The sequence below is a fragment of the Myotis yumanensis genome, unplaced genomic scaffold, assembly GCF_028538775.1.
Source record: "Myotis yumanensis isolate MYYU_CA2020_CCGP unplaced genomic scaffold, mMyoYum1.0.hap1 SCAF_10, whole genome shotgun sequence".
Lineage (NCBI taxonomy): Eukaryota > Metazoa > Chordata > Mammalia > Chiroptera > Vespertilionidae > Myotis > Myotis yumanensis.
The window spans coordinates 19,351,685-19,365,519 of NW_027223761.1; the positions used below are offsets into that span (position 1 = coordinate 19,351,685).

The 13,835-nt window shown below is 45.2% G+C and overlaps 3 protein-coding genes across 4 annotated transcripts in view; 2 read left to right on the forward strand and 1 right to left on the reverse strand.

The window, feature by feature from the left end:
- Positions 1-3,522, reverse strand: part of MED19 (mediator complex subunit 19) — an 8,423-nt gene extending 4,901 nt beyond the window's left edge. The window contains exons 1-4 of one of the 2 annotated variants that reach the window (XM_070428051.1): positions 3,191-3,522; positions 809-1,065; positions 553-649; positions 135-229 (exon numbers count right to left, since the gene is read on the reverse strand). In XM_070428051.1, the coding sequence (XP_070284152.1) occupies positions 135-229; positions 553-649; positions 809-1,065; positions 3,191-3,497 (756 nt within the window). In that variant the 5' untranslated portion in view covers positions 3,498-3,522. The remainder of the gene's footprint in view (positions 1-134; positions 230-552; positions 650-808; positions 1,066-3,190) is intronic. The other variant, XM_070428050.1, reaches the window with a different exon arrangement.
- Positions 3,523-3,804: 282 nt separating this feature from the next.
- TMX2 (thioredoxin related transmembrane protein 2) lies at positions 3,805-11,288 on the forward strand. The gene is made up of 8 exons (XM_070428049.1): positions 3,805-4,021; positions 8,388-8,448; positions 8,697-8,810; positions 9,070-9,146; positions 9,386-9,492; positions 9,670-9,735; positions 9,828-9,957; positions 10,465-11,288. The coding sequence occupies exons 1-8, from the start codon at positions 3,833-3,835 to the stop codon at positions 10,609-10,611; spliced, it is 891 nt and encodes a 296-aa protein (XP_070284150.1). The 5' UTR covers positions 3,805-3,832; the 3' UTR covers positions 10,612-11,288.
- A 428-nt stretch (positions 11,289-11,716) lies between these two features.
- Positions 11,717-13,504, forward strand: SELENOH (selenoprotein H). Its single transcript, XM_070428052.1, has 4 exons — positions 11,717-11,993; positions 12,091-12,236; positions 12,340-12,469; positions 13,333-13,504. Exons 1-3 carry the CDS (start codon positions 11,872-11,874, stop codon positions 12,438-12,440), a joined length of 369 nt encoding a protein of 122 aa, XP_070284153.1. The 5' UTR covers positions 11,717-11,871; the 3' UTR covers positions 12,441-12,469; positions 13,333-13,504.
- Positions 13,505-13,835: the final 331 nt, after the last annotated feature.

A 13,835-nucleotide genomic window follows, 5' to 3' on the forward strand; every position in this document is an offset into this window, starting at 1 on the left:
GATGGGAAAACAGTGCAACCTGCCCTAAGTTTTCAATGTTTGTTGGGTCCAACCTGCAGCCAAGGACTCTACCTAGTATAGGGGTGAGACATAAGGGAAACTCACTGGACTACAGCAACAGGCCCCTATTTTACCTTCTTTTTCTTCTTCTCTTTCTTCTTCCTTTTCCGTTCAGGATCCTCTTCTTTTTTCTTTTTCTTTTTCTTGTGATCTGAATCAGATGGCGTTTCTGTTGGAGATATTAGGTGCCTATCAAATGTAGAGCTCAAAATCCCCTCCTGCTAGAACTCTGCAGATTATAGGAAAACCCCTAGTCAAGGGCAACTGCTTTTGTTCAAATGGCCAGAGAGAATAAGGAGGCACTGCTAAGGTCCCTGTCCCAAGGTCCTACTTGCCCAGGAGACCCCAGAATATCAACTTCTTTTTTCAGGAGAATTTGGGAGTTCAGGACTCTGTAAGGAACTTTCTTGCTTTTTTTTTTTTTTTACTGAGGATGGGTGAACCAGATTCAGAACATCAGGTTTTCTGGCTTTGAATAGACCTGCTTCTTACCTGGGGGGACAGGATCCTGGGTACGACTCTGTTTGTGCTTGTGCTTATTCTTCTTCTTGGGAGGCTGAATATGCATCAGACGACATTGCTCTGGCAACTGAAGGAACCAAAGGAAGGTCTGGGTGAGTGGAGGGAGTAAAGCCCCTGCTTCCCATTGTTCTGCTCAATAAGGAAGGAACAGACTTTGACAGAAAAACTACCTCCATGCCTTTCAGACCTCCCCATTTACCTCCTTCCTCCCCAAGAGGGGACTCACCGGGCCAGTGTGGAGGCGGAATCCAGCCAGCATGGTCCCTGTGATAGGATTAAAAGAGCCACCAAGAATAGGGGGCTTCTCAATGAGGGAGCGGAGGCTGCTGTTATCATGGGAACCTGGCAGATCAATCATTCCGGGTAGGTCAGGCAGGAAGTTACTCAGCTTCTCCTTCACTTTCTTCCCACAGAATTTATTATAGGCATGTTCTAGGTTGTAGTGTGTGATCAAATTGGTGCTGCCTGTCAGCTCCGTGCTGCCTAGAGAATGCAGGGAGAAGAAGAAGATGTTTTTAAGTCAGCCACACAATATTTATACTGATAATGCCTTACATTTATATAACACTTTATACTTTTCAGTATGTGTTCGTTTAAACCGTAAAAAAAAAAAAAATCAGTGTATTTAAGATGTCACCACATCCCATTGATAAGAAAGAGAGCAGCCCTGTCCAAGTAGCTCAATTGGTTGGAGTGTCGTCCCCATATACCAAGGTTGTGTGTTCAATCTCTGGTCAGGGCATATACATAAAAAAGTGGAACAGCAAATCGGTGTTTCTCCCTCCCCCCGCTCTCATCAACAAAAATAAAAACACACACTATTAATGGTAGGAGACACAGTGCCAGAGTACCTCTCCTCAAACTCGGCATTGCCTCTGGCCATTCATTATACTATTCTGATTTTATCCCCCCTTTCTGTTGACTCTCCTCCTTCCAGGTGGTTATGCTCAAGACTCAGGTGAGAAGACACTCTGTGCCTTTTCTGAACTTAAGAGTCATTCCAACTTTCTGACCGTCAGTTCTACGAAGATGATTTAAAATCTCTCTCCCCAGCCCTGACTCCTCTCCTGAAAACTACTCTTGCACTTCCAATTTCCTCTTAGTCCAGGGGTGGGGAACTTTTTTTCTGCCAAGGGCCATTTAGATATTTATAACATCATCCTTGGGCCATACAAAATTATCACTTAAAAATTAGCCTGCTATATTTGATCATTTAGTTAACTCACTCCTCATGCCTTGTCAGAGCTAGACCAAATGATTTCACGGGCCTTACAATGGCCCACAGGCTGGATGTTCCTCACCTCTGTGACTTAGTCAATTCTGTGTAGATACTATGGCTTTTTATTTATTGGTTGATTTTAGAGAGAGACGGGGTGGGGGGTGGGGGGTGATGAAACAGAGAAAGAGAAAGAGATATTTGTTGTTCCACTTATTTATGTATCCATTGGTTGATTTTTGTATGTTCCCCTACTGAGGATTGAACCTTGGCATATGAGGATAATGTTCTAACCAATTGAGCTACCCAGCCACAATACATGGTACCTCCCATTCTCTAGATATTTTTAGAAGCAGTACTCATCAGTTAAAAAAAAAACAAACCTTCAATGATTTCCTATAGCCCTCAGGAAAGACCTCAAAATTCCTTTGGCACTCATGGTTAAACACATTTTACTATAACTTAGCTTTGGGACCTAGTCAACCATTAGTCCCCTATGCAAAATTTCTGATCCATCCAAATGGGTCTCCTAATGTCCTGAAAAAAAACAAACACAAAAAACACCCCTCATAGTGTTTCCTTTTAGGAAAACTAACCTAATTATAGGAAAAGTCTTCCTAATATCATTCACCAATATAAATTCATCAAGGTCTAGCTCAAGTGACAACTTATTCTTGCTCTCATTTTGGATAATATTTTGAAAACCACCACGTAGTTCTTAATTGTATGTGAGGCATGACCACCAAATGAGATTGGCCTTGACAAGAAATATGGTCACTTTCCTTAAACTACATACTCTGCATCCCTAAGTAAAACAAGCTTCTTAAAAACAAGGACCAGACTTACTAATCTTGTTCCTCTTCTCATCATATGTCCTCCCCCCTTCTACCTACACACTCAACATTGGCCCAAAACATATATTCAATATCTGTCAACTGATAGGTAAAGTCAGAATAGTTAAGGTTAGTGGTCGACACCAACCAATAACTAACCAAAGGAAAGTCCTATGCTTCAGCCTCTCTGTGCTTTAGTTTTTTCAACTATAAAATGTAGATAACAATGCCTACCTCAGGGGGCTGTTCTATGTATTATGTTACACATATAGAACTGCGTTATGAACTTCAAATTACTGTACCAATACCCATTATTCCCCTTAATTCTTGATGTAGCAGAACTTGGGATGAACTAAAAGGCATTTTGGAGCCATGTTCAAAATGACTCTTGATTCCATCTCCTCAAACTTGTTACACGGAGGCCTTTCAACTTAGAGCTCCTGGGTTCTGGCACGAGTTGCCTAGGTTACCTGGCACCTGCGCCACCCGATTAACAATCACGCCCATCACCCCCTCGTTATGACCTGATTGGCTGACTTTGGCCAGGCCTAGCACTCACCTGGCAGTTCCCGCATTAGGTAGAAGGGACCGCAACCAGCTGCTGACTTGTCAGCACCGGGCGGGGCCGTGGCCGCGGTGGGGGGCGGAGCCGTGCCGGGCCCCCCGCCTGGAGGAGGAGGAGGCGGGGGTGGAGGTTTTCCTGGTCCGAAGCCGAGTGCGGTTGGGGGCGGGGGTGGGTCAGCCTGAGCTCCGAACAGCGCCGTGAAATTCTCCATCTTTCCTTCTGCCCCAGCGCTGTCCTGGTGTCTGGCGCTAGTGGTTTTCATTGGACAATCCTTTTCCGGCGTACCGTCCTCTTCCTCCATGAGCCACTGATCATTGGATGCCTCGGGGCCTGCCTACCGCGTTCCGGCAACTACTTCCGTCGCTTTATGAGTACGTACAGGAAGTACTAGCTAACCTTATTCTCCAGCCATAGTCGCATATCCAATAAAATGACTTAGATGGAAAAGCGACAGCTAGATTGACCAATAAAGTATCATATACCTTTTTCAGTGCGTACCGTAGCGTCCAATCAGAAATCGACTTTTGGTCCAGAGGCGGTGCATCCACGACTCGGCCCACTGGAAGTCTCAATGGTGGAAGAGGCGGGGCCAGGCCGACCGACACCCGAGAGCGGCCTGCGCCGCCGGCCAAGAAGATGGCGGTCCTGGCACCTTTGATTGCATTGGTGTATTCGGTGCCGCGCCTTTCACGATGGCTGGCCCGACCTTACTACCTTCTTTCAGCCCTGCTCTCTGCTGCCTTCCTACTCGTGAGGAAGCTGCCCCCGCTCTGTCACACTCTCCCCACGCAACGCGAAGACGGCAACCCGTGTGACTTTGACTGGGTGAGCGACCCCCGCCTTAGTCAGGACCCCGCGACCTTGACGGTCCCTTTCTCTGTGGTTGCATCCGAGATTCCGCGCCTGTAGCGGGCTTACCATGAACGTATAGGGCCTGGGCCGTAATCGAGTCTAAACCTCTTGATGTTTGATGAAGACGGTAAACACGGTTAGCCTGCACGACAGCCAGACCCCAGTCTGCGTACGTGAGTGCAGCCACCCACAGTGCGGCTCACCTGTAAAGCCTCTCAGAGCCTTTGAGACACACAAGTAGTCGTGTTCCCGTTCTGCCGGTGGGGAAGTTGATCTCGGCGTGATGAGGCGGCTTGTCCAAGGTCACACGATTAGGACCTGAAACCATGCTCCCGGCCGTATTACCTACACACTCTTACCACCCGCTTCTCAATGCACACCATATGCTAGGAGCTATGCTGCATTCGGAGGATGCAGAAATGAATACAGTGGTTACACCAGTCGAAAAGGAATTGTAAAAAGCACACCGAAGAGAAATCTTCCTGAGTAGGGGTGCAGGGAGCGCCCAGACAGACCAGCCGAAGCTGTGGGCCCTCTGCTGTGTGGCAGCATCTCTTTCTGAGGAAGGAGGGCCATCCCGAGTGTTGATCTTTTTTCCAAAAAATGAGTCTTGACCTTTAGCAGAGCCCACTCCCTTACTTTTATCCTCCATCCCTTGTTTACTCTTTAATATTTCCTTTGTCCTTTCCCAGACCATTCTAGTAATTAGCTTAAGGGTAGCCATGCTACTTCAAAAGATCCTATTTTTATCTGATAATCCTATATTACTTTCACCAAAATGGGACTAAAAAATATAACGGATATTACTAAAGATTTTACTAAAGAGGTAGCTTAAAACTCTGGCTTATAGTGTCTTTAACAAAGAACAGTAAAATTGTGGAGAAATGACTAGACACAGAAGTTTTAGGCTTCCAAGAGGCGACTAACTATAGGAAGATAAACTAATGGTATATAAAGTCTAGTTTGTTATATAGATTCCTCTGGTGCTGTCTTCAAGCTAATAGGGATTAAGGTTATCTCCCTTGATTAACTTTTGTCCTTCCTGGTAGAGTGGGTTGCAGCGGTTCTCAACCTGTGGGTCGCGACCATCGGAAAACACATATAGCATATCAGATATTTACATTACGATTCATAACAGTAGCAACATTACAGTTATGAAGTAGCAACGGAAATAATTTTATGGTTGGGGGTCACCACAACATGAGGAACTGTATTTTTTTTCATTCTTTTTTTTTTTAAATATGTTCTATTGATTTCTTACAGAGAGGAAGGGAGAGGGATAGAGAGTTAGAAACATCGATGAGAGAGAAACATCGATCAGCTGCCTCCTGCACATCCCCCACGGGGGCTGCGCCCACAACCAGGGTACATGCCCTTGACCGGAATTGAACCCAGGACCCTTCAGTCTGCAGGCCGACGCTCTATCCACTGAGCCAAACCAGTCAGGGCGAGGAACTGTATTAAAGGGTCGCGGCATTAGGAAGGTTGAGAACCACTGGGTTAGAGGGACACCTTTGAAACTTTATATCTTGCTTTTAGGCAAATGGGTTGGGCTTTTTTTAGTATTTAGTTCTCAATTGCCTTTAGGCTCAAAAGAATCCTTCAGCCAAAGTGGCATATTTTGGGCTGTCATATTCTGCTACCATTCAGTATTCTCTCAACTTATGTGTATGTTTGAAAATGTCCATAATAAAAAAATTTTAAAACAATGAGCAAACAAGCAGAACAATCAAAAAGGCTCTGCTTCATATAGTTAGTCTGGAATCCAGTCTCATACTGTCTTCAATTTGTGGACTTACGGTCATCCCAGGATCATCCAGCCAGCAGGTGAAGAAAGAGACCTGGAATGCAAGGACACACCCTTTCTTACTGCCTGTGTGCAACAGGGACACATCACTTCCACTCACATTCCACTCAGGAGTGCTAAGGAGACAGTCTAGCTGCAGTTTGCCCAGAGTGTACATAGCTAGTCTTTGCTATAGAGCCAGAATATTTCTGTTAGTCCTATCGTTGTCTCCTGATTGACCACAGTTCCCTTTTTAAATCCATCTTTCCACAATTTTAAGCCTCAATTCTAACCAATTTCTTTTTTTTAAAATCCTAACCCGAGGATATTTTTCCATTGATTTCTAGGGAGAGTGGAAGAGAGAGGGAAAGGCAGAGAGAAATATCGATATGAGAGAAACACACACTTGGTTGCCTCCTGCTTGAGTGTGGCTCTTCCACGAAATACCACGTGCGGGTGCGAACTTACAGTGCGATTGAAACTTTATGGCCCACGCGAAGAAGTCGGTATTTTGTGGAAGAGTCACACTCAAGGGGCCAAAGAGCCGCAGTTTGCCGACCGCTGGGCTAACCCAATTTCATTTGGGAAAACTCTTCCTCATTTCTTTTTTTTTTTAAATATATATATTGCAGAAGCAGAGTGGCGCAGCGGAAGCATGTTGGGCCCATAAAATATATATATATTTTTTTATTGATTTTTTACAGAGAGGAAGGGAGAGGGATAGAGAGTTAGAAACATCGATCAGCTGCCTCCTGCACGCCCCCTACTGGGGATGTGCCCACCGCCAAGATATATGCCCTTGATCAGAATCGAACCTGGGACCCTTGAGTCCGCAGGCCAATGCTCTATCCACTGAGCCAAATGGGTTAGGTCAACTCTTCCTCATTTCTGCTCAGGTATATGTAAGTAAGGTCTATCACAGGGGTGGGCAAACTTTTTGACTCGAGGGCCACAATGGGTTCTTAAACTGGACTGGAGGGCCGGAACAAAAGCATGGATGGAGTGTTTGTGTGAACTAATATAAATTCAGAGTAAACATCATTACATAAAAGGGTACGGTCTTTTATTTCAATAGTTTTGTTCATTTCAAATGGGCCGGATCCGGCCCGCGGGCCGTAGTTTGCCCATGGCTGGTCTATCATCTTCCCTAACTTCCACTTTACATAGCCATTTCTAAATCCAGTAAGTTACTTTTTGTTGGAAATTGAGGCTAAAAACCTAAGTCTCTGACTCCCAGCTGTAAATCACAGCTGATTGGTTCTGTCTGACATTGATTTGCCCCCTGCATTATAAACAGAAAGGTAAACAAAGGTATGAAAGGCCTCAGACCATCTAATTTATAGTTGCCCTCCTCTCATGCTCTCTTTCACTTGGTCATTGTTTTTTTTTTTTGTTTTTTTTTTAGAGAAAGTTTTCTTTTTTTTTTTTTTTAAATATATTTTATTGATTTTTTACAGAGAGGAAGGGAGAGAGATAGAGAGTTAGAAACATCGATGACAGAGAAACATCGACCAGCTGCCTCCTGCACATCTCCCACTGGGGATGTGCCCGCAACCCAGGTACATGCCCTTGACCGGAATCGAACCTGGGACCTTTCAGTCTGCAGGCCGATGCTCTATCCACTGAGCCAAACCGGTCCCGGCTCACTTGGTCATTGTTATTCTTCATTGCAGTTATTACTCTTTTAAATTACTTATTTCTTTATCATGATTATTGTCTTTCTCACTTTGTTCATTTGGCGCTTACATTCTAGAACAGTGATGGCGAACCTTTTGAGCTCGGCGTGTCAGCATTTTGAAAAACCCTAACTTAACTCTGGTGCCTTGTCACATATAGAAATTTTTTGATATTTGCAACCATAGTAAAACAAAGATTTATATTTTTGATATTTATTTTATATATTTAAATGCCATCTAACAAAGAAAAATCAACCAAAAAAATGAGTTCGCGTGTCACCGGTTCTCCATCACTGTTCTAGAATGTGAGAAAGAACCATAAGCCAAGGATACTGAAAAGGGCCTTGGGAGCTCTGAAATGCCTCCTTCAGCTTTCAGGTTATATTAAAGGTGCATGATTATTACTGTGAATATTAGATGAAGAGGAATAATTTAACTTAAGCAAAACCAAATAAAGTAAATAACCATATATTGTATGAATGTAATATTACAAGAAAGTCTTCCCGGAAAAGTTTCATTTTCCCAGGATCACAGAATTGGTTGTAATTTCTCACAGTTTTATTCCATGTTATACTTTATACAACTGTTTTATATCCATTATCATTTAATCTTTATAATAGCATTTTGAGGTAGACGTTCAGTGGAGGAAACCAAAGCTCAGCAGTTGATACGCTGAAAGGCACCAGCCAGTTTGTGGCAGGGTTAGAACTTGAACCTAGATCTTCTGACTGGTGTTTCTCCCACTACGCCTTAGCGTAGCTATTTATTGTTATCATTCCCTTTTTGGATCTCTGTTGGGTTTTGTTCCATATTGGTGCCTTTACCCACCCAAATTATCTCTGCTGATGGCATTTCTGCCACTCTGATTCTGTTGCAGAGAGAAATAGAGATCCTGATGTTTCTCAGTGCCATCGTGATGATGAAGAACCGCAGGTCCAGTAAGTCTAGCCTGTTTTTCTGTCTCCCAGGGGTAGGCCTAAAGGCCTTCGGAGGTGTTTTCATTCATGTTATGAGAGAGGCATTACTTACTGTACCAGTCCCTCATTCCATGCCAACACTGAATTTGATCTTGGACTTTTATCCCCCTCCCCCACTCTCCCATTTCAAAGTACTCCAGGAAGAGGGACAAAGAATGGGATATAGGAGCTTGCTGCCTAGCCTGACCCGTGACATCTTTGTGTTTCAGTCACTGTGGAGCAACATATAGGCAACATCTTCATGTTCAGTAAAGTGGCCAATGCAATTCTTTTCTTCCGCCTGGATATTCGCATGGGCCTGCTTTACATCACACTCTGCATAGGTAAGGAGACTACAAGACTTGGTTGGAACGAAATCCAAACCAGTTTCTCCATAGTCTTCTTCCATACCTGTTCCTAATTATGTGTGTAGCTCAGACGGTATGAATCTAGAGACTTTAAGAGGAAGGGAATGTGTCAGTGGTCTATATATGTCCACAAAGTGTGTTCTTTGGTGCTTGAAGTCTTTGATTTGGTTTGAAAGTAAATCCTTGCCCAAGGCCTTATTTGTTTCCTTCAACATTTTTTTTTTTCTGTGTTTAGTGTTCCTGATGACATGCAAGCCTCCCCTGTACATGGGCCCTGAGTACATCAAGTACTTCAACGATAAAACCATTGATGTGAGTGATCATCCTCCCTCCCATTTCTTGGGTCTATTGTGGGTAAATTTGTAGTTGTGCACCCTGCTCACTAGGAGGAGCAACTGGGCTTCAGAATGGAAGTCAAGGATACTTGGTTCATCATGGGAGCTAAGGGAGGCAGAGACGGGAAGCCCTGATGAGGAATTAAGACGCTAAGGTCTGAACCTTTCCAGGAGCCTGTGTGATCCAGCTTACTGTTTCTTCCCTGTGTGTGGCAGGAAGAGCTGGAGCGGGACAAGAGGGTCACTTGGATTGTGGAGTTCTTTGCCAACTGGTCTAATGACTGCCAATCATTTGCTCCAATCTACGCTGACCTCTCCCTCAAGTGAGTGGTGCAAAGGGAGGGATGATGGGAATTGAGAGGCTGTACCTTCCCTCTCATTGTTTTTTGGCCTTAATTTTTGTACATTGCAACCAAGGCATCTCCTCAAATAGCTGTACTTCAACTTCCCTTGATCCATTCTTTCTTCTTACACTATGTTAAATAATATATCCTTCTCAGGTACAACTGTACAGGGCTAAATTTTGGGAAGGTGGACGTTGGACGCTACACTGATGTTAGTAAACGGTATGTGAGGGCCTGGGGAGAAGGTGTAAACAGGGAATCACTTCGAGCAATGTATACACATGCATTTACAGAGTACTTTCTGGGTCCTGTAGGTACAAAGTGAGCACATCCCCCCTCACCAAGCAGCTTCCTACCCTGATCCTGTTCCAAGGTGGCAAGGAAGTCATGCGGCGGCCACAGATTGATAAGAAAGGACGAGCTGTCTCTTGGACTTTCTCTGAGGTACAGGAAAGAGTGGGCAAGTGGTTTGGAGAAGCATATGGGACAGTAGGTGGTCTTTGAAACCCAACCTGAGTTTGATTCCTAGCTCTACCACTTACCCACAATGTGGACTAGTTATTAGACCTCATTCATGAATTCACTCAGCAAATTTATATTATGCTTCTCCTGCTAGTACTGGGAAATTATTAGTTAAGATTCAGTCTTAAAGGACCTGTATCTGTAGTCTGTAGCCCCTAGGTTCCTTAACAGTAAATTGGAGATAGTAATACCTGGCTCATGGGGTTGTTTTGCAGATTACATTATTATGTAGCTATAATGCATGGCACAGTGATTGGCATATAATAGGTGCTTAAGTATTAGTTGACTTTTAGGTACCCATAAAAGAGATTCAGATTAGAGTAAATTTCTGTGCTTTGCTTCCTCTTTTCCTAAACTGTGCCAAAATACTTATTTCCCAGACTCCGAACTCTCCCCCGCAACCCTGACCTCTGCATCTCTTTTGTGCAGGAGAATGTGATCCGAGAATTCAGCTTGAATGAACTGTATCAGCGGTCCAAGAAGCAATGGAAGACTGGGGATAATATTCCCGAGGAGCAGTCTGTGGCTCCAACCCCCACAGCAGTGCCAAATGGGGAAAGCAAGAAGGACAAATAGGTTTCCTGCCTCATTAGTGCTTCCTTCTGGTCAATCCTAGGCACCTTTGAAGCCCTGCCCCTACTGTAACCACAGCCTTGCCTGAGTGAGGCTTCGCCTTTTATTTATGTTTTCCCTGTTTGGCTGTGCCTGGGTGGTGCAGGGTGCTGCTTCTGATTTTAAAGAGGCATCCAGGGAATTGACAGGCACACTCCAGGAACCATGCCTGGGGCCAACTCTTTCACTGGAGGAAGGGAGAGATCTCATGTAATGGAAGAGGAAATGCTTTCCCTCCAAGCTTGGAGTGCTGCCCTCCACTCACACATCTCCACCATGTTGTTTTTCAGTATTCCTTACTGGACTTACAGACTACTTACAGTAGGTTAATCCCTAACAAGATGCCGGGGTACAGAGTCTGCACTAAAAATTTTCCCTCAAGGACCCTTACTTTAGGCCCCTGGCTTGATCTTTGGCCTTCATTAAAACTAAACCTAGTTTTGTTACTCATCCCCAAGGACAAACCTTTGACCACAATATGGAGGTTGGGAGGAAAGGGAATAGAAGTTTGAGACCTTCCTTTGTGGGGTCAGCCCGGAAGAGAGCCCTAGGGCTGGATTGGGGTTTCCTCTTACCTTCCAACCTACTCTCCCACACCCAGTTGATGGTTTTCCATAATAAAGACACTGGGATTTCCTTTTGTTTGCGCCTCTGTGTATTAAAAACCAGGCAACTGCAAATGAATTGCTTAATTTCTTCGTAACTTCAAAGGCCATTCTCATTAGTTTCACCAAATGCCAGTCATTGATACTCAGGATTGGGGAGCGTTGGGGAAGAACAGTTTCCTTAAATCCAGAGTTTGGGTCGCATCCCGTTAAATTGTAGTCTTTGCTTGGGTTAGGTCCCAGGGAAGCGGTTTTAATTGCGGGGGTCGGAGGTCGAGTTCATTATGACTATTTAGCCGCTCGTGCGGCTAAAGAAAAACCTGAAACCAGGATTGATTTTAGAGCTACCTAGTCCCTGTCCCTGCTGTGCCTCATGAATTCACCAAGCAGATTTATATCAGGCGCAGGTGGTTCGGTCTGGTGCTCCCCCTACCCAGCGTGCAGAGCGGCTGTGCCCGGAGGTCCCGCCCCCGACCACGTGGGCCACGCTTTCCGCTGCTGGCGGGAGGTTTTGTTCTAGGAGCGGAGTGTTTGGCCTGCGGTTTGGAGCTCGCAGAGGGGTCGTCCGCTGCTCCGTGGCCGCGACTCCACCCTGTTCCCGGGCCGGCTTCCAGGCACCATGGCTTCCCGCGGGAGGAAGCGGAAGGCCGAGGCGGCGGTGGTCGCGGCAGCTGAGAAGCAGGAGAAGCTGGCTGGCGGCCAGAAGGAGGTGGAGGAGGCGACGGTCGTTATCGAGCATTGGTGAGGCGCCCGGGGCGTCTCGGAGGGGGGGGGGGGCGGCCGCGGAAAGGGCGTCGCGCACCCGGAGCCCTGGTCTCTGACCCTCCCCGTCTCCTAGCACGAGTTGACGCGTGTACGGGCGCAACGCCGCGGCCCTGAGCCAGGCGCTGCGCCTGGAGGCCCCGGAGCTCCCGGTGAAGGTGAACCCTGCCAAGCCCCGGAGGGGCAGCTTCGAGGTGACGCTGCTGCGCCCGGACGGCAGCAGTGAGTGGGGACCCGCGGCTGGGAGGAGGGCATGGTTCGGAGGAGAGGAAGGGCTGGGCTCACGGCGGGGGAGAGAGTAACGTCGCCTCCGGTCCTTCCCCAGGTGCGGAGCTCTGGACTGGGATTAAGAAGGGGCCCCCACGCAAACTCAAGTTCCCTGAGCCGCAGGAAGTCGTGGAGAAGCTGAAGAAGTACCTTCCGTAGGAGGCTTGGGCTGAAATCCTCATGCTGAGGTTTGAAATGGGGGCGACGGTCTAGGGAGGGATTGGGTTGATCTCGGTGTGGATATTTATTTTCGAAGCAACTGTTACCCCGCATTTCACAGAGGAGCTACATTTTTTTTTCATAACGCTTTAACTGTTAGTATTTCCTCTATTGGGAATACCTCTTTCCCTTTATATTGGTGGGAAAAACTGCAACCAGCTTTTTTTTTTTTTTTTTTTTTTTTTTTTTTACTGTTTTCTATCTAGTGTGCCCTTTACTAATTCCAGGTTTTATTTCATAATCTAAGTTCTAAGACTTGGCTCAAAGGCAATTGTAAATGATTTATAGAAATGCAATTTATGTCCTTTGAAGGTGCAGTTAAGTATTGTCCTGAGGGTATGGGCTGGTTTTGTAAAAAAATTTCATTTTCCACACCCCTGGTGGTGTATTGAATCTTTGAAGTGGATTGTAAATCCTACCAGTATCCTCATTTATGAGTTCAACAAAATCACTGACACGTGTTCGTTTGTATGGGTTGTGATTCCCCCTTTTATTGGCAAAAATTTTTGTATAACTTCATGCATACTTACCCCAACCCTCTTCTGTTTTTTGTTCCTAGTAGGGTCTTTCTATTAATAGTCCCATATGGTAACACTTCATTACTGTACTCTTAGTCACTTAAATTTGTCCTTGTCTTCATATCTAGTGGTTCATACAGTGCTTTCATATGTCATAGGTATGTGCCTCATAACCTTGATATGTTGAGATGTGGGAGGATGCAATCCTTGAGCTCTCCTGAGTCTTTGGGTTCAAGGATAGAGGAACACGCCTTCCTCAGGCTATATGATTGCCTAGATCTCTTTTCTAACATTTTTTTCTCTCATTTTCACAGCTTTCTGTTCCTGGTGATGTTGGAACATTTATGACGGGACATGGCCAAACTACAGTTATGTGCCTGAAGCTATAGTTTCTTCCCCTGCAGAATTGATGGTTCAGTTGTGAGGCAACACTCTAGTAAGGCATTGAAAAGTTCTTGGATTTGGTTTAATAAAAGTTGAAATAAAGTTCTTGACTAATAAAGTTAAAATTATATGGTAAGGGATGAAAGCCAACCTTATGGGATTGGTCCCCTTTGTATTTTTCATAGCCTAAAGTCACCAGTTAACTTGAAACTCCTAGGGTGTCTGGTAGACCATGTGAAATATTTGTAAAAACTTTGGGGGAAAATAACTTTTTTTAAAGCTACTATCTTGGAAGTGATGACCTGACCATTCAGTGGCTTGGAACTGGTAATTTGTTGGTCTTCCTGGCCCCTGCAGAGAATTTGGCTAGACTTTCCAAACTGGGAATAAATAAGCCCCACATATAAGGTGCTAGACAATGTCCTCTCACTCC